The 18,881-nt window shown below is 50.0% G+C and overlaps 1 protein-coding gene across 1 annotated transcript in view; it reads left to right on the forward strand.

The window, feature by feature from the left end:
- Positions 1–18,881, forward strand: part of LOC138580475 (androgen-induced gene 1 protein-like) — a 285,281-nt gene that overhangs the window by 195,429 nt on the left and 70,971 nt on the right. The window contains exon 5 of the mRNA XM_069651050.1: positions 3,589–3,740. Coding sequence (XP_069507151.1) covers positions 3,589–3,740 — 152 coding nt within the window. The remainder of the gene's footprint in view (positions 1–3,588; positions 3,741–18,881) is intronic.

Here is an 18,881-nt window from a genome sequence, read left to right on the forward strand (position 1 = left end):
AAGCTGATGTTGTTTCTCACTGCACACATTTCCTCAACCCGATAGTAGTTATTGGATGTAAGAAGTGCCAAACTAGTTAGAGGTCAATGGACACCTGTACAGAAAAAATGGACAGAACCCAGAGAGGACAGGAAGAGCAGTTGGGGTTTGGTGGAGAGAAGGGGCAAGCACGCTTTGGGTGTTCAGAGCGACAGTGCTGCTTGATAAAGACCCTCAGTTCCTTCCTGAAGTGCAAGAGAAATGGGGCCAATCTGATGTATATTGGTATGTTTCTTGAGAGGCTGGGGGCATACACAAGTGCGGGGAAACGTGGTGGGGGCAGAGCAGTACATGGGAACGACAGTAAAATAAATAAGCAATCAGTAAAAATGCGGCCAGCTGGTTGCAAGAGTAAGTGCAGACATCCGGTGTCAAGTGCTGGTAGGGGGCTGTAGGGATACAGAAAACAGTCCCCAAGTCCGGGAGATACCAGGGAGGCAGTGCAAGGGTTGCACTGGTGGGGGAGGGGACCTGGGACTGAGATCAGAGGGTAGCCAGTGCAGTTTCAGCCAGGAGTTCAGCAGGGGAGAGGAGGCGAGAAAGCAGAAGCAAAGAGGAAGATTTTGAGGTGCTTCTGGAACCTGGGATGGTTCTCCTCACGTTTCAGAGAGGCAAGGAGGCTGTTCCAGAGGAAGGCCCCAGCTGAAGAAAGAGATCTACCACCAACTTGTTGCTTGGAGAAGGGAGTGACCACGAGGGAGTTGGATGCGGATGAGCGAAGAGCTCGAGAAGGAAGATATTTAGGAAGAGAGTTGGGGGGGGGGGGGGTATGGAGGTCCCAGAAGGCCTTGTGGACAATGCAGAGGGTTTTGAACTTAATCCTCGCAGCTACTGGGAGCCAGTGAAGAGATTTCAGTCCTGGAGAGATACGATCCCTGGCCTTGAGGCCAAGGACAAGTCTCAGTCCTGTTCTGAATGAGTTGCAGAAGGCGGAGAGTAGAAGCAGGCAGATTTAGAAAGAGGCTGTTGCTGTAGTCCAGCCTAGATGGAACCAGAGCTCTAGAGACAGTGAGCTTCTGGGGAAGGAGAGGAAAGGAAGAATACCTCTGAGGAGGTGCAGCTGGTAGTGTGACTTCTTAGAGACGTTAGAGATGTAAGGAGAGTGTGGAGTCGAAGATGACCTATGAGGCTTTTAGCCCCAAAGGTGGGAGCAGGAAGAGGGCCAAGAGAGGCCGCCAGAGTGACAGGAAAGGAGGGAGCAGGTGTGCCGATGAGGAGAATCTTGGTTTTACCGGCATTAAGGCAGAGATCATTGGCGGTACACTACTCCTGGATAGACAGTCGGAGATGAGCGAAAGAGAAGAATTGGTGTAAGGGAGCCTGTTGGGGCAGAGAGTGGCAATGCGGTGGGCAAGAAGTGTCAGGTATTGGTTGAGCAGCCAGCGAGAGAAGTTAGACCCCTGGGGAACCTCACAGGTAAAGATAGAGGAGAGGAAGGACCCAAGTTGGACCTGGGAGGATCGATCAGAGAGGTAAGAGGTCAGCCAAGCCAGGGCCTGATCGGTGATACCCAGGTTATCACAGACAGTTGAGCAGGATGGCATGGTTGTCCATGTCGAAGGCAGAAGAGCGATCAAGTAAGATTAGGACACGGGGTGTTGGAATCGAGGTTGGAGAGCAGGTCTTCAGAGGTTCAGGAGAGCAATTTCCGTGCTTCTGGGAGCCCTGAAGCCAGACTGATGGTCATGGAGACAACCAACAGGTAAAGTGTGAAGTTTAAGCTGGGAGATAGACAGCTTTTCCAAGAGTTTGCCCAGGAAAGGAGTGATCGAGATTGGGCGATAGTTAGCCGGGCAGGAGGGGTCAGCTGTGGGTTTCTTAAGAGGATTCACAAGGGAGTGCTTCAGGGGCGAAGGGAAGCCACCAGTGTAGAAGGAGTAGTTGCAGAAGTCAGCCAGACAGGGGCCAAGGTGTCAATGTGGTCCTTGATGGTTTTGGAGGAACAGGGGTTGAACCTGTTTTGACGAGACGTTCATAGATTGAACTTGTCTAGAAACCTCGTCTGGTGAGCACAAGGGAAAGGCAGAGAAGGAGGGAGGAGAGGTGCTGAAGAAGGGCCAGGGGAAGAGCAGGGAGTAGAGGGGGTAAGGGGAGAGGAAGAGAGAGGACAGCATGTCCTGAGTTTTAGAGATGAAATGAGAAGCCAGTGGCGTGCAGCGGGCCTGGAGGAGGGGGTAGGTGGAGGTGGGCGGTAGAGACTGCAGCAGGATTGGCTAGCTCCTTGCAGCTTTTAAAGAGTTAGCCGAGTTGTTAGATGTCACAGACACGCAGACTTGGATGTGGGCTCTCTTCTTGGTGCGTACAGAGAGCCGGTATTGCCTTTGGAGCAGGCGACAGAAGAGTTTGTCAGAGGATGTACCGGAAGCATGCCATTTCCTCTCAGCCACCCTGCACTTGCATTCAAGGGTGGCTAGGTCTGAGTCGTACCAGGAGTTGCCCTAGGCTTTGGACTTCAAGAGAATCCTCATGACATGGGCAAGAGCATTGAGAGTATCATATATAGTAGAGTGTAGTATGCAGAGGGCTGTGTCAGGGTGGCACATAGAATTGGGCAGAGGGTAACCTGATGGGTGCACCTCGTTGCCAGAGTGATCTATGACTTATACGTTATGATCTTTCACAGTTTGAATAGGTTTCATAGACGTGTTCTTGGTAGGCTTTATGGTATGGAATGTGGCTGGGCATGCTTAGTTTGGGCATGCATGCAAAGGGGCCGGGTACTTTCAAGTATGTGTGTATGACTGCAAGAGTTCAGGATTAACCAAATGGACTCCTACAGACAAGTGGCCTCGTGCACAAGGGTAAGAGTGAATATGTGATTTTACATGTTAGTTTCAACATTTGGAGGCAAAGAGATTAACCAGGAACAATTTGGGAAAGTCCTGCAAGAGCATTCTGGAAACAGGCTTTGTTTTGTAATAACCGTGAATTGTGGTTGGGAAAATAAAGACTGTTGGAATTAGGTCAATACTTCATATGGTCCATAGCAGAGACAACCCAGACCTGCAATGCAGATTTTTCTGCATAAAGTGCATAAAATGTCTCAGGAGGATAGCTCGGGGGCAACGTGCTCGCCTTGGAAACAAGATGACACAGCAACACAGGTTCGATCCCTGGGTCCGCACTTAGAACCTATAGGTATTGAACACTTTAAAAATAACCTATCATATCATGTCTCTTATGAGCACAGGCTAGCAACATTCTTTGCAGATTTTAGAAATCGCCTGCAGATTTCAAAATGTTTGGAGAGTTCCAGCACATTCCCCCTCATTACCTATGGAATTTCTAACGTAACAGAAATGTGAATATTTCTTATGCAAATTTTCACAAAATGTTCCATAGGTTTTGGCTGCCTTTAGTCAGTAGTTCACTAAGCTCTCCTCCACCCGTGCCTTCATTATTGCTTGTCTTCACATGTGCACCTTATTACAGAAATATATGTGTATGCATTGTCAATGCTGTACCCCAGCAAAAGAAATCCTGCTCTTGTAATATTTTACTTCATGCATTGTGTTGCTGGTTAATTATTTTTTGTTTTACTTTTTTCAGGGTGCTATGGATACATTATGCATCAGGAATTTGGGTGTACCCCATTTTGGCAAAACTCGATGCGGTGGGAATGGTTGTTTTCTTTGCAGCTTCCTTTGTCGCCATGGCTCCTCTGTACCTCTTGGGGGAGTTTCTGACGAAGCGAGTCTGGGGTAAGTTGTGATGTGGCAAACTCTTTTGAGCACACCCATGTTGGGTGCAGGTTGTAGCAGCAGAATAGGAGCAGCTGTGCCACGCATCTCCTTATAGGTGCGTTGCAAAGGCCTGCACTGATGGGTGAAACTTCAGAGACCAATCTCTCTGGCATCCATCACTGATTGTATGTATTTTTGCATTTGTAAAGCGCACTAAACCCACTGAAATCAAGGCACTAAATGCGAGTGTGGGGTTGAGGAGTCTTCCCAGGGGGCACACCAGCCCTCATCTCTGCCTTCATTCCTGCTCTGCTTTGTGCTGGATAGCCCAGTGTCTCTGTACCCGGACTCCGACGGTGCTCCCTTTCAGCATCCTAGGCACATCCCAGCGCCATGTTCCCAGCCCGCCCTTTGCCATTCCCCCATGGCATTCTTTATAAATAATATAAGCGGTGCACTTCCTCTCGCACGCGCCAGCCTTGCGTTATTGTGGTAACCAGTGCAGGTTGCTTGGGGCCCTGCGCGTGTACTTGTAAATGGGGCAATAGGAAAATATGCCCATGCTTTTTGGAGCGGGTTATGCCACTCATGGGAATTATTGAACGCCACAGCTCACTGCTAACATGGACTCTGTCATTCCATAGCTTTGGGCGGGTGGGGGAGGGGGTGTGCTGCATGCACTTTGCTATGTAAAGTGAAAGTGACTCCGTTGAATGCCTATACTATTTTTTCATATTGGGCCAGTTCAAAATCAGACCCTCAGTGATACGAAAGGGGTGAAACTGTATCCTGAGTGTTGCCAAAAAAGTTGGATAGAGATGTTCCCAGGCAGATGGGCGGAGCTGCAGCTGCTTGGGTCGAAGCTCGCAGCTCTCCTTGTAGGCCAAACGGAAAGGAAGCTAGCCTTTTTGAAGCAGAAGTACATGGAGAAGGGGGAAAAAGCTGACCGGATTCTAGCTTGGAGGTGAGGGAACTCAAACAGGAGAGTGGATACCATCTGGTCCCTTGAGGGAGAGAAGGTTACTAGGGATGGTGCGATAGCGGAACAATTTTGGCAATACTATGAGCGTCTTTTTTTCCTCGGGTTACACAGGAGACGGTACCGATATTGATTGATTCTTGGATTCCTTGCCCATCCCCCGCCTACCCCCTTAGAGGGCTGATCCTCTGGAATTCCCCATCACGCCAGAGGAAATAATAGATACTATCTCTTCGCTGAAAGGGGGCACTACGGAAGGGGACGACGGATTCACGGTTCGCTTTTACAAATCATTCCACTCGGTTCTGGCCCCGTTCAAGGCTAAAATGTTTAATTCTGCCCTTGACATGGGAGCTCTCTCCCCTTCAATGCTGTCTGCCCTAGTCGTGGTTCTTCCCAAGGAAGGGAAAGATCCCGCCTACTGTCAATCCTATCGCCCAATATCGCTTCTCAATACTGATGTTAAAATCCTGGCCAAACCCCCTGCCAACAGGTTGGCTAAGCATCTTCCTTCCTTGGTGCATGGGGACCAAGTCGGTTTCGTTTCCGGTAGGCAAGGGGCAGACAACGTGAGAAAGACTTTGAACCTCATGCACAAAGTTTCGAGGTAGGATTTGGAGGCCTACCTTCTTTCGTTGGACTCAGAAAAGGCCTTCAACTGCGTTGAATGGCTCTATATGGGTAAGGTGCTGCAAAAAATGGGCATGGGGAACAAGTTCTTTGGGTGGGTGTCAGCCCTATATAATGGCCCTGTGGCAACTGGTTAATGGTTCCATCTCAGCGTCTCTGCCCCTCTCCAGAGGCACCCGCCAGGGGTACCCTTTATCTCCCCTTTTATATGCCCTGGCAATGGAGCCTCTGGCCATTGCGATAAGGGCGGACCATGGGATCTCGGGGGTTCAATGTGGCGAATGTGATTTCAAACTTTCCCTATTTGCCGACGATATCTTGGCCTACTTGACTAACCTTCATGATTCTCTTCCCCGTCTCTTTGACCTCATTAGAGTTTACGGCTCCTTCTCAGGGCTCAAGGTCAATTATATCTAAATCTAGCATAATGCCCATGGGCGCTGGGGACTCGGAAATCTGAGGTGCAGGGTATGAGAATATAATGGGTGTCCACCACATATTTAGGTGTCTATTTCCCGAGGACCATTGGTAAGATATTTGAAGGTAACTTTCCTCCCCTCTAGGCGAGAATCTCTAGGGATTTGGCACGCTGGGCCCCTCTCTCTCTTGTGGTTTGAACGCATGGTCACAATTAAAATGAATGTCCTACCCCGGCTTTTATCTCTTCTCCTCCCTCCCTATTGTTATCCCGGAAGCCTTCTTCAAGGTGTTGCAAGCTCAGGTTCTTCATTCTATTTGGAATGGCAAAAGGGCCAGAGTTAAGGTCTCAACCTTAACGCTATCAAAAGCATGTGGGGGTTTTGGTCTTCCCGACTTTAGGTTATATCATAAAGCAGCCCAGCTGCGAGTGATGTTAGAACACGAGGGATGATATGGGAACTTACTGGGCTTATATTGAGGACTTCCATGCTCACCCAAAAAAAGTTAGAGATCTTTTGTGGGCTTCCCCTAAATTCCTTTTCCTGCATCTTAAGAATCATCCAACCCTGGCCGTCATATGGGCGTCGTGGAAGCCAGACAAGGACAATAAACCGCTTTCCTCACGGCCCTCCCCCCCCGACATCCCTAAGTCCTCCTTTGGACCTTGGTTCTAGGGGTTTTCGTAATACTCGGGCTTGGTCGGACAAGGGGTTGAAGCGGGCATCTCTGCTCTTTTGCCAGGGTGTCTTCATTGAGCATGACCAGCTGTCCGAGGCAATGGGGGACAGCCCGATTTCTGTTTTTTAATATTTATGCCTTAAGGGGATTCCTACCCATCCCAGATGTCTGACCGGCCTGCTCGCCCCCTTACCCTCTTCGAGAGAGGCATTGTGGAGTCCACATCTAGGAAGGGTCCCCTCTCTAGGATTTATAACGCCCTAATCACAGCTAATTTGGATGGCAGACAGCTGTTTAAGCGGATATGGGAGGAAAGCTTGGGGGTGGTTCTCGAGGAGCCTACTTGAGGGAGATTTTTAGGTCTATTTTTTTCGGGGTCACTGTATACTCTGCAATGGAGCATGGATTCAAGTTGCTCCATTCTTGGCACCATCCCCCTGCCACCCTGTCTAAAGATGTTTGAGGATGTATCCCCGTTGTGCCCCAGGAGGTGCTCACAGCGCGGTACCTGGTATCACTTGTGGTGGGATTGCCCGGCCGTCCAGCTGTATTGGGCTGAGCTGCTTAGCTGGATCAAGGATATTGTAGGCATGTCCCCTTCCCTTCTCCCCTTGGAGATTCTCTTCGGTACACCTATGCCCGACTCTGAATTTTTCACCTTTCCAAGGGTGGTTGGGGCGCTGTTGAGAGCGGGGAGACTTGCTCTTGCTCAAAAATCGAAGAGCTCCTCCACCCCCTCCAAGACTGAATGGCTTGCCAAGCTTTGGTCCATCTTCACATATGAAAAACTGTCAGCTATAACCAACAATGCAATGTCCTCTTTGTGCAAGATTGGTCAGTTGTTCTCCTAAACAATGGTTGTGCTGCCATGAGACTGTAACTCCAATGTGTTGCTGGAACTCTTTATTTCCTCTGGTGTTCCTTACTGCCTGTTTACTTGTTTACCCGGGAAACTTCGGTGGTTGCCTTGACCCCACTATGTCAGTCAACATGAATGGTTTTTACTCTGTCTCCTGTTCTGTGCCATTGCTCTCTATCAATACCCAGTGCCCGATCAGTCATGGCGAGGTTATGTGCGGGGGGAGAGGTGGGTGGATTCAGGTGAGCGTGGGGGGGGGACATCATCTTGTGCATTCTTGTACCGGCGTTCCATATTGTTTTAGCCAGGGGTTACCTGGTTTTTGTGTACTGAAATGCTTAATAAAAACGAAGTTTTAAAAAAAAAGTTGCATAGGATGGAGATGTGGATCGCCCACACGAGACACTGCTATTCACACTGGCATTCTACCTTGAACTGCTCCTCCAGCTGCATAGGTCTGGCGCGGGGCTTTGTCTTACGATCAACAAGGCAACCCCACCTGCTTCTCTCCCTGCATCTGACTTTTCCCACTCTCCTTTAAATTCAGTGCTGCTCGGCTTCTAAGTCTTAACTCCGTGTTCAGCCCTATCTATCCACCTCTTGGCCCTTTCAGCTCCCTCCTCTGGGATTGGCCTGCTTCTAAACTCCTTGTACATGAAGGCTGCTGTCACCCGCTTATCAAACTTCATCCTTCTAAAAAAAAAATGTCATGCTTCCGCTAACTTGAATTTGCATCCCTGCTCTCTGGCCACACCTTGACTGTCTTCCAGGACCAACCAACTCCCATCATGGAAACCTTCCCATTCATCCCGCTCTATCTGACTATTCCCTTCTTCACTTCAAGGTATACCCTCTGTTCTTCCTCTGACCTGCCCAAAACTCCATTAGGTAAATGAAATGTCAAACCTGACGCTTTGCATCCCTATCTAGCTGAAATCAGATCCACTCTACACTCTCTCACCACCCTGAGCCTTCATCGGGCAAGACTTCCGCAAATTCAGTTTAGCCCTTCCTTCTACCTTTTTAATACCACTTATCCATCGCAAAACATTACTCCTGCTACCCCTCGTCCCCAGCCCTGGATCTCCCCTGAAGTGTGCCTGACTGCCCCAAAACCACATACGTCTTAATTTTTGGCACTGGCACATTGTTGCCCTCCCTCCTTCCTTCCTTCCTTCCTGAACTCCTGCAAGGGTACAACTACTACCGTGGGTAAAGCTAAGCCCATCTGTTTCACTAACTGTATCTCCTTGCTCCTGTGCAACCCCTGGAACCTTGACTATCCTTCAGGCCGTGGTGCCCCCCTCCACCCCTTCAACCGTTCTTACTCAGTCTTCCTCTTTGTCTACAAATGGTGTTGCCTCTTTCTTCTCATCCACGATCTCTAAGACCTGTGAGACTAATTGTTCCCCTCGCCTGCCCTCCTCCCATTTGTTAGTTGCTCCCCGGCCCACCTCCTTTGGCTCATTCTCTTACCTCACCTGCCAAACTGGTGTCACTTATCATGCTTGCCAACCTGTCTTGCACCTCAGTTAACCCTTCTCCCCATACAATAAAAGCACTAATTACCTGCTCCTACTGCTCCCCTCTTTAAACTCCCTCAAGAATCTGTGTTATCTTAGCCTGCTTACAAATAGCCATGGCACTGCCTATCCTAACAAAACCCCTCTGCTGATCCTGATAACCGTGCCAATTTTAGGCCCGTCTTCCTCCTCACATTTACTCCATCGCTTTTATAAACATGTAGTTTTCAGCCTGCTCACCACCTAGACAAACCATTGATCGCTCTCAAGTAGATCATTGGCTGCGCTCAGATCTAATTTATTTGGCTAACAGCATGTTGCCTAGAAAACCTCAATTTGTGGTACATAACACATATTCATGAAACATTTAGATATATAAATTGAAATGATTACGGACGCTTCTTCTCCAAGTTCAAAATGTCTAGTAACTCAAGACTTTTAAAAATAAAACTTTTTTGGGAAGAGTGTTTTGTTTTGTGTACTGGCTCTTTTTTAGGGAATAATATTTCAAAGGGTTCTACTGCCACACTGAATTGTCCCAATAATGTTCCTGCGCTCCATGCTTATGATGTAGCACAAATGTTACTCACCAGTTATCAATCTTTAAATATGTTTATTCTGTTTCATGTTCAGATTGCACTGTCTCCCTGCCGAGCCTACACACAGCAGATGGTGTTCGGTACCCGACAGGGAGAAGTGCTCCTGCTGAAAGAGCAAGCACAGGAAAATGAATCTGGAAACATGTGAACATCACCGGGGTGCAAATCAAGGCAGTGCAATTTTAACATGGAACAGAATGAACAGATCTAATGCTTGATGAGAACTGGTGACATTGGTCTTCCATCGTGTGCTACACTAATCCTGGAGGAGAAATTACAGTGATAAAGGAGGAACATTATGGGGACTCCAAACATTATTAAACATTGGTGCAATGTATTTATTTATTAGATATTTGTAAGGCACAACAAATTATGTTTCAAGGCACCAAAAGAAACAAAAAAAATGGGGGTACAAGGGAGAACGATAACAATAACGGTCCTACTAGGCCTTGTGACTTTCGGGTCATGCAAGTGCAGTAACAAGAAGTGCCGGGGCGGGGAGGAGTGCCGGTCGGCGCAAAGTGCTAGGTGGGAAGGCAAGTGTAGGGTAAAGAGGAGAGAGTTGAAGGGGGTTGAGGAGAGGGGGAAGAGAGCCACAGGGGCTAGGCAAGTGGGGAGGGCAGGAGGGAAAGGCCAGGGATTGCATGGGGGTTAGGGTCCACATGCTAAGTGTGAGGAGGGGGGTGGACTGGACGGGGTATTGGGTAATAATGTCCCCATACATAATTATATATGGTGACATTATGTATGGGGACGGGTTACGTGGATGTCTGCTGCTCCCCTTAAAAAAAAAAAAAAGAAATACAGGGGTTGCCAGGGTGTCCCCCGCATGTTCAATGTACAATTGTCTCAGCAAAAAAACTGCTACTTTGTCAGACATTTTTGTGGGGACATTATTACATGGAACCCTGGACGGGAGGGGGCCTGGTGTCCTGTAGTACTCCGAAGGAACCAGGAAGCCGGTCACTGCGGCAGAGGGAAATGGGAAGGTAGAAGAGAAAAGGAGGGTCTTGAGGAGCTTCTGAAACATGAGGAGATCCTGCCCTTCTCAGGCCTGAGGCGAGAAACCATTCCAGAGGGAGGCTCCTGCAGAGGATGGATATCTACCCCCACACTCTGCTTAAAGAGGTGTCTGATCTGCAGAGATTTGGAGCTAGAAATCCAAAGGGCTCCAGCAGGGATGTATTTAGGGACAGCAAGTTGTATATAGCGGGGGCCCAAGCCCCAGAAAGCCTTGTGGATAATGCAGAGGGTATTGAACTTGATCCTAGCAGCAACTGGGAGCCAGTGGAGAGATTTTAGGGCCAGAGAGATGCGGTCCCTGTCCTTGTGGCCAAGGATATTTTTCGCAGTCCTATTCTGGAGGAGTTGAAGGGGGTGGAGGGAGGATAAAGGAAGATTGAGGAAGAGGCTGTTGCAGTAGTCCAGCCTAGAGAGTATCAGAGCTCTGGAGACATTGGGCCTCATTACGAGTCTGGTGGTAACCCTGCCGGTGCTACGGGGCGGGTTGCCACCGGACTAGTAATATTTTACCGGCACCATACTTCCCGTTGCCACTGGGACATTACAAGTCCCAGCGGCGCAGGAAGTCAGGCGCTGGATTTCGTAATGCCCCCATTCCCATAGAGTCCAAAAGGACTCTATGGGAGTGTGGAGATGGAAACGCTTGCACCATTTCTAACGATGCCAGCGCTACCGTGAAGAGTCTGCCTACAGTGGGCGCTGCTCCCGGCAGGGTCAGACCTGTCGGTGCTGTGGATCCGGCAGGCAAACTTGTCATTTGCTGGTCCGGAAACAAGGGTGCTGATGTGCTTACCGGCACCCTTGTTTCCAGACCGGCAAAGCCGTAATGAGGCCATTGAGTTTCTGGGGGAAGGTTAGGAAAGGGAGAATGCCTCTTACAAAGTGCAGCTGATAGTGGGCCTTCTTGACAAAGTTCAGGATGTGAGGGGAGTCAAAGATGATGCTACGGTTTTTTGCCTCTGAAGAGGGTGAGGTGAGGGGACCCATAGAGGGCAGCCAGAGGGGAGGAGGGAGCTGGGGCCCCAATGAGAAGAATCTCAGTCTTACTGGCATTACGGCAGAGATCATTGGTAGCTCACCATGCCTGAATAACAGTCAGGGATGAGAGAGGAGGAAGTAGAGGCAGTGAAGGGAACCTTGAAGGAGAGCTGCGTGTCATCTGCATAACACTGGAAGTGAGGAGTGAAGGAGGAGATTAGGTGGGCCAGAGGGACAGGGTAGATGTTGAAGAGCCACAGCGAGAGGTTGGAGCCTTCAAGGACCCGACGGGAGGAGAGAGATGGGGAAGAGAAAAGGGCCCCGTTGAACCTGAGAAGGATGCTCCGAGAGGAATGTGGTCAACCAGTCAAGTGCCAGGCCTGTGATGCCAAGGGTGTTATGGAGCTAATTTGTCAGGAGGGCATGATTGACCATGTCCTAGGCAGAGGAAAGATCCAGAAGGATAAGAACGTAAGAGTTGGAGTTGATATTTCAGATCAAGTCTTGACGGATGTTCAGTAGAGCCATTTCCATGCCTCTGGCTGCTATGAAGCCAGACTGGTTTTCGTGGAGACCACTGACAGATTCAGTGTGTTGAATCAGTTGGGAGATGAGCTTCTACAGGAGTTTGCTCAGGAAGAGGGTAATGGAGGTAGTGCTGTAGTTAGCTGGGCAGGAGGGGTTGGCAGAGGGATTTTTGAGGAGAGCATGCACAAGGACGTGCTTGAGCGGTAGGTAGCAGGAAGGAGCCAGTGGCAAAGGAGTGATTACAGAAATTGGCCACATCAGGAACAAGGGAGGCAATGTTGTCCTTCATGGTTCTAGAGGAGCAGGGGAGCACCTATTTTGGACGAGACTTTCATAGAGACGACTTGTCTAGAGACCTCATCTGGTAATATGGGAGAGAAAGAGGAGAGGGGTGGCCAAGCAAGTCCCTGAGACCTGTGTAGGGGAGTAGAGGAGAGCAAGTCCTGTGTTTTGGTTAACAAGTGGGATGCCAGTGAAGTACAGAGGGTCAGGGATGTCAAGGGAGATGTGGAGACTGCAGTAGGATTGGCATGTGCCTTGCAGATTTTAAACAGTGCGCACGTTTTAGTGGCACAAGAGATGCAGGCTTGGATATGGGCCCTCTTCTTCGAGCTGGTGGAGAGTCTGTGTTGCCTTTGGAGCAGGCAGCAAGCCAGTCTGTCAGAGGATGTGCCTGATGCCTGCCACTTCCGCTCAGCAACTCTGCACTTAGTGTCAGAGAGGCTAGTTCAGAGTCATGCCATGTGTTGCGCTTGGAGGCAGGCTTCATGCGGATCCTCCTGACTGGGGCAAGGATGTCCAGAGTGTTGGTGATAGAGAGATGAAGATTAGCATGGGCAGAGTCAGTGTGGGAGTCTGTGGGAGGGGAATGAAAGTGGCTGCAAAAGCAGCAACTGACACTTGCTTCATCAGTCGAATGACTGAGAAGGAGATTGGCATTGCAGGCAGAGGCTTAGCTGGGGACTTACGAGTTCCAGCTGAGAGGACAATGGAGCATGGTCAGGCCAGGAAAGAGGTAGAGTGTTGAAGATGGGGTTGTCAGCTGAGATGAGAGAATCCAAGGTATGTCTGGCAGAGTGCATCGGACCGGAGCTATGAATGGTGGGGGAAAGAAAGTCACAGAGGCTGCAAAAGAGTCCAGTGGCTGAATCGAGCGAGTCAAGGTCAATATTGAAGTCTCTGAGGAGGAGAAACGTGGAGGTGGAGGCAAGAAGAGAAGAGGAGAGGTCAGACCACTCTGAAAGGAAGAGGGAAACCTGACCAGGGGTCCTGTAAATGGTGAGAGTCGACGAGATGGTTGGAGAGACGCCAAGCCAGCAGGCGAGTCATTTGAAGGAAGAGCAGGTCTGAGTGGAATTGATAGCAGCAGGGACCCATTCAGGGAAAATCAAGGCCACTACGCCTGCAGACCAGTTAGACATGGGCTTAGAGAGGATCTTGTAGCCCTCAGAGGAGTGTGTCAAAAGCAGTGACAGAGCTGGCAGTGAACCACGTCCCAGTGAGAGTGAGAACGTCAAGGTAAAGTCTTCAAGAAGGAAACATATATCAGAGGAGTGTTTAACAGCAGAGCGAGAGTTGAGGGTAGCTAGGTGAAACTGGTTGCCACTTTGAAGGTCTTCTGAGGAGGGGTACAGTGATGTGGTGCGCCCCTTGGTGGTGAAGGGAGGAAGTTGATGAGAGACGGAAGACGCCTATCAAGATGGAGGAGGTTGGGCTGAGAGCCTTGGGCCATTACCGGGCCATTACCGTGCCATTCTGATAAACAATGATGCACCTAGAGGATGAGAAGCATACCAAAAGTACTTGCCATCTCGTACCACCATTAATGGGTGACGAAGAGAAAGGGGAGAGGACAACAACCATGTGGGGATCCATAGGTCCGGAAAGGGAGCAACAAAGAGAATGTCTGTAACAGTCTGCCTGGAAGAAGCGTTAACGTAGGTGTTGGCGATGGACAGGCCTGGTTTGGCGACCAGGAGATCTTTCTTGAACGTTTTCCTTCAAGGCTTTGAAATAGAGGTAGGATGGGTGATAGAATAGCAGTTAGAGTAAATAGTGGTGATGGAGAGCACCATGGAGGGAGAGGGCAGAGTGAGGAAGGCGGAGACAGAGACTGAAAAATTGCACAAGACACAAACTCACCAGGCGGCCTAGCAGCAAGACAGGTGCAGACGAATCGGGTGCATTTTGTCACACAGGTCACCGAAAGGGGTATTGCGGTGCTGCAGCAGAGGAGGAAAGAAGGCGACTCAGGTGGGATGAAACCCAGGCGGCCTAGCAGCAAAACAGGCGCAGACAAGTCAAGTGCACGAGACTGGATTAGGACACCCCTATGGAATGGTATGCTCCGAGTGCTCGAAACTGGCGATAGCCAGCTTTGATTATAATTTTAAAAAATCTATAAATGTAAAAAAATAAATTCTTAAATTACTACATTTACATCCATTTAAGAAACTGAGAAGGAACAGTAGTAGTAATTTTAAATGTATGGACCTTATGATTTGATGAGTATCTATTAAGTACCACAAAGTGAGGCTTTATAGGCAAATGCACTTGTATATCCTAATTACGTTTGGAATGCAATCAATTAGCTATTCTAGAAAAATGCATAGCATGATAATTTGCCTTCTAAAAAGACCCTGTGACAGGGCTTCTATTCTGTATTGCAACTGCAGCACCAATTTGTCAGTTACCTAGGCCAACACAGAAGACTATGCCCCCTTCTGAAGCCCCCACAAATATTGCAGATTACCAACTACCTTGAAGTCAACTGTCTCTGTAACTCCCAGTGCATCTTCGGTAGCTGTCATCCCCGGAAACAGCAATGACCCACGTCTCTTACCTTCTAACCACTGCTCACCACTCCAAACTCATCTCTATTCCTCATTCTTCTTGAACTGTCCATGACTACAAGATGGTTACTCACCCCTCCCTTCAACATCTCTCCCTTTGGCTTCCAGGACACTGCACTTGCTTGGATAGCCTCTGATCAGTAACTCTCAATCGCCAGAGCTCTCATACCTCTGATTCCACCCACCTCCTAGTGGGAGACCTCAAAGGCTCTGTCCTAGGCCCACTACTCCCACCCTCTAAGCCTCCTCTTAATAGACTTCTCTCCTCCTTTGGTTTCTCCTACCACCTGTTTCATAATGATACCACATTGTAACTCCTGACCTTCCTTCTCACATTTCTGCCACTCTGCTATCCAACACAGGATGTCCCTTTGTCTTATGGTTGACTCTTCTATACATTTAGTGATCTACTTTCAAGGGCACCTCGGCCCCACCTCACCCTCTCGATCTTCTTGATTTTCTCCTGACCAGAAGGATGAAGGCATGCAGCTTTGAGGTTCTCTTTTACTGGGATCTTAAACTCCACCAATTCATAACCTCCACCACTTCAAATGCCAGCCAAAACCTACTTGCCACCAGAAAAACATGCCACTGTATAACAGTCTACACAACTAAAGCGGTCATATAAACCCTCTTACTCAACTTCGACTCTTGCTTCAGCCTTTGTCGCCTTCTCCCATCTCCAACAACTCTAAAATTAGCCACGTGCACTCTTTACAACTTCCCCTGTTCTTCTCCTGCCTCTGCTCATGGACTCCATGCTGGCTGGCTTTCCGTGTATCACAGTTCCCTTTTGAAATGTCTCCCCTTGGTTTTTAAATATATCCATGGCTTAGCCCCTCCTTACCAGCTTTTACTACTCAGTTTTTATCTACTTGCTTGGGCGCGATTTCTCAGTTCTCGGTTCCCCGTCGTCCTTGTGCCGCCTCTGCTTTTCGGCTCTTTTGCCCTCCTTGCGCACTTTCTCTGGACCTCCCTTCCTCAAGGTTTAAATAAATACCACCATTATTCCAGCCATCGAATCTGCCCTTCTGTCCCCGGCAAGTGACTATACACCGCCCATCCCATAATTCCACCTCGATTTGCTCCTTTTCTCCCCTGTATAATCTACTTTAAATATCTGTATATTTTACGAGATGTATGTAGTCTTTCTGTTTTGTCCCCAGGCCTTGTCCTCCTTGTGATCTCCCTACAACTCTCCCTAAAACAAGCACAATCCTTCTTGTGTACCATTTCATCCTAATGCAGTTCCTTCCTCACTGTTGTACTGTTGTGTACAGCATTTCTGGTGGAAGTGCTTGCCTTTCTTTAATAAATGCAAATCTCCTCCCCCGCTGTCCCTGGCCTCTTGGCCTCTTTGTTCTCATTTCTCTGTCCACAGTTCATCAGAGAGTACTTGAACCTCCGGGCCTCACCCATCCGTACTTGGCTGCCGGTTTAACTGCCCCTGATGCCCCGAACACAGGCACTGACTTGGTTCCAAAGGTTTTCTCCGCCCGTTCCACTCCTCTGGAAAACTTAGGGGGATCGTGGGGGTGCTGGACTTACATCTGCAACATCCGAACCATCATGGCATGCTTCACTCGGACCAGCCGGCAACAACTTTTTGTCACTGTTTCAGACAGACATTTTTGGGATCTCTGTGATTACTGCGATGTAAAGGTGGTCGGAATAGGGGGGCGTGGCCTGGAGCTGCTTCGACCGGCATGTCTGCCTAAGAGCTCCCGCCTGGCCCAATACGCCTTTACCCACAAATGCCGCTTCCAGAGTCCGTCAGAGCCCGGAACTGAAATCTCAGGTGGGGGAATCCCCTTCTGCAGGCGCTGCTCGAGTGGGTCCTGGCTCCGACCTAACATGACCTGATGCGGTCCCTCACCAACCCCGGGACCCACTCGGCGGTAAAATGGCCGCCGCGTCTCCATGGCCCGGAGGCCTCCCAGGAGGGGGAGGAGCGGTCATAATTTCGCTGCTGAACTGCCGCTGAGTGGACCAAGCCATCCTCAGCTTGCTCACTGCCTGCCTGATGATAAAGATATGCTTCTGAGTCCATAGACCGTCTTCCGACCAGTTCTGCGGAGCACATACCACGGCGCCTGCCGAAGCAGCGCTCCACAGCAGGCAGGCACAGGAGGATCCCCAGCTCTCCACCATCTCCTGCCTACTGGGTTTGTTTCGCTATCTCCCGCCCGGCTCCAAGCTTCCCGGCACGGGGGCAAGACTACGCCGCCCGAATCAACGCAAACCTTCAAGAGGACTCATCCTACTCGCTGCCCCTGGTGCGAACGCCCATCAATCTTGAACCCCCCGCCCCTACCGTGGCCGGGTGCTCCGACTCCAGCCCCGACTGCCAGGGGAGGCCCCATATTCTCCCCATACACTCACCGGCTCCCGCAGGGCTCCTGACCGGGGTCTCACCTTCCCTGCTTTGGTTGCCAGACCGCTGGGAAGAGGCCCCAGCACACGCCAACCCAGCTCTCACCTGAGGCGGTGCATCTCGGCCACCTCCAGCAACGGACACCGAGCACCCAGGACCCGTTGGCCTTCTGGGACTCGCTATCATCTCGCCACCTCCCGCCCGGACCCAAATCCCCTTGCACAGCAGCAGGGCTATCCGGCCATAAAATGCCTGAGCCATCAGAACGGCTTATCCCGGCCACCACCCTGGCCGCGGCCCCCCACGCCCCTGCCGCTCCCGCAGAGTGTTAAGATGGTTTTCTGAACTCTGTCCTGGAGGGGAAGAGGTTCAGAAGGCCAGCCTAGTTTCTTGGAACAGGGTAACCTCTGGACAAGCCAGACCAATCAGGGTAGCGATGGTGGCGGTCAAGACTAGGTCTCAAGAGGGGTGAGGGTGGCTGAAAGCCCGCAATGAGCACACAAAGCAAGGATGCTTACAAATTAGTCCAGACAGGTGTTATATTAAAAATATAAGACACATTTATTACAAGGCCTTTGTAACATCGACCATAGTAAAGAATCATGGTAAAACTCCAGTAAACCAACACATCACAATCCATACAATATATATACAAGACCGAGGGGTCTAAAGAGTTAGAAGCATGAAATATGCAGACCACCTAGATGGGGAGGAAAACAGGCAGTGCAAGTAATCGTTGGACCCAGTTCAACATCAGAGGCCACCTAACTAGAAGGAAGTCTGAGCCCTACGAAGAGTGGAGCCTTGTGCTCAAAAGTACCTTCCCACGCGGGTGCCAACGGGTAAAGGAGAGTCTCTTCTGGGAAATCAGGCAGTTCAGAAAGGTGGACGAAAAGATGGTGAACAAATTCCCGTTACTCAGGCGAGGCCTCCAGTTGGGGGCAGAAGCAGGGCGTGAGTGCGGGAAAGGGTTTGCTGCTTACAACAGCGATGGAAAGCCGCAGGCTCCTGCGGGAGGGCGACTGGTTAGGGTTTTTACTACTCACCGGTCCCCGATGCAGGCAGACCAGGCTTCTCCGGTTCAGTTTCGGTACTAGCAGGTTCAGATGCGATCAGAGAGACATCTCGACACCATGTAGATTCCGAGACAGCAGGAGTCAGGGTCGAGGGTGTCCCAGATGCAGCGAACACGCACAGGTTTGTTACCACAGCAGGGCAACTCGTCAACCGCGTGTATTCCGGTCCTAAAGCACACGTCTCACTTCAGACCTGGGAACGCCAAGTGTACCAATCGTGTGAGAGTGCCAAGGACACGGGATTAGCAGTAAGCCAGACGGCGGTGACGGAGCAAGGTTCCTGTGTAGACTGGTCAGTCCACTGGATGGCCCAGGGAGGCTTCCGAAGGCTTACGTACAGGATTTGGTGAAGATGCCTAGAATAGTTGTTTCCACTATTCTAAAGGGTCGAAGCACCTTTGCAGACCTTCTCGTACGATCAGAGGCCGAGTGGTCTCGCAGGACGACAGCAGTGCAGGGTGCCAAACCTTCAGCGGGTCACCAGCGATTCCTCGACTCAGCTTCTTAGTTGCAGGATACTTGGCTCCTTATCCTTTTGTTTGTGAGAACTCAGGGGATCGACCTGGTAGTGGGGTTTTCAGCCTCCTCTTATCCACAGTTCCCTTCGCGCCAAAACGGAGAGGGCCAAATGGGAGATCCG

Source organism: Ambystoma mexicanum, chromosome 3p (genome assembly GCF_040938575.1).
Source record: "Ambystoma mexicanum isolate Mex_15411 chromosome 3p, UKY_AmexF1_1, whole genome shotgun sequence".
In the NCBI taxonomy this organism is placed as follows: domain Eukaryota; kingdom Metazoa; phylum Chordata; class Amphibia; order Caudata; family Ambystomatidae; genus Ambystoma; species Ambystoma mexicanum.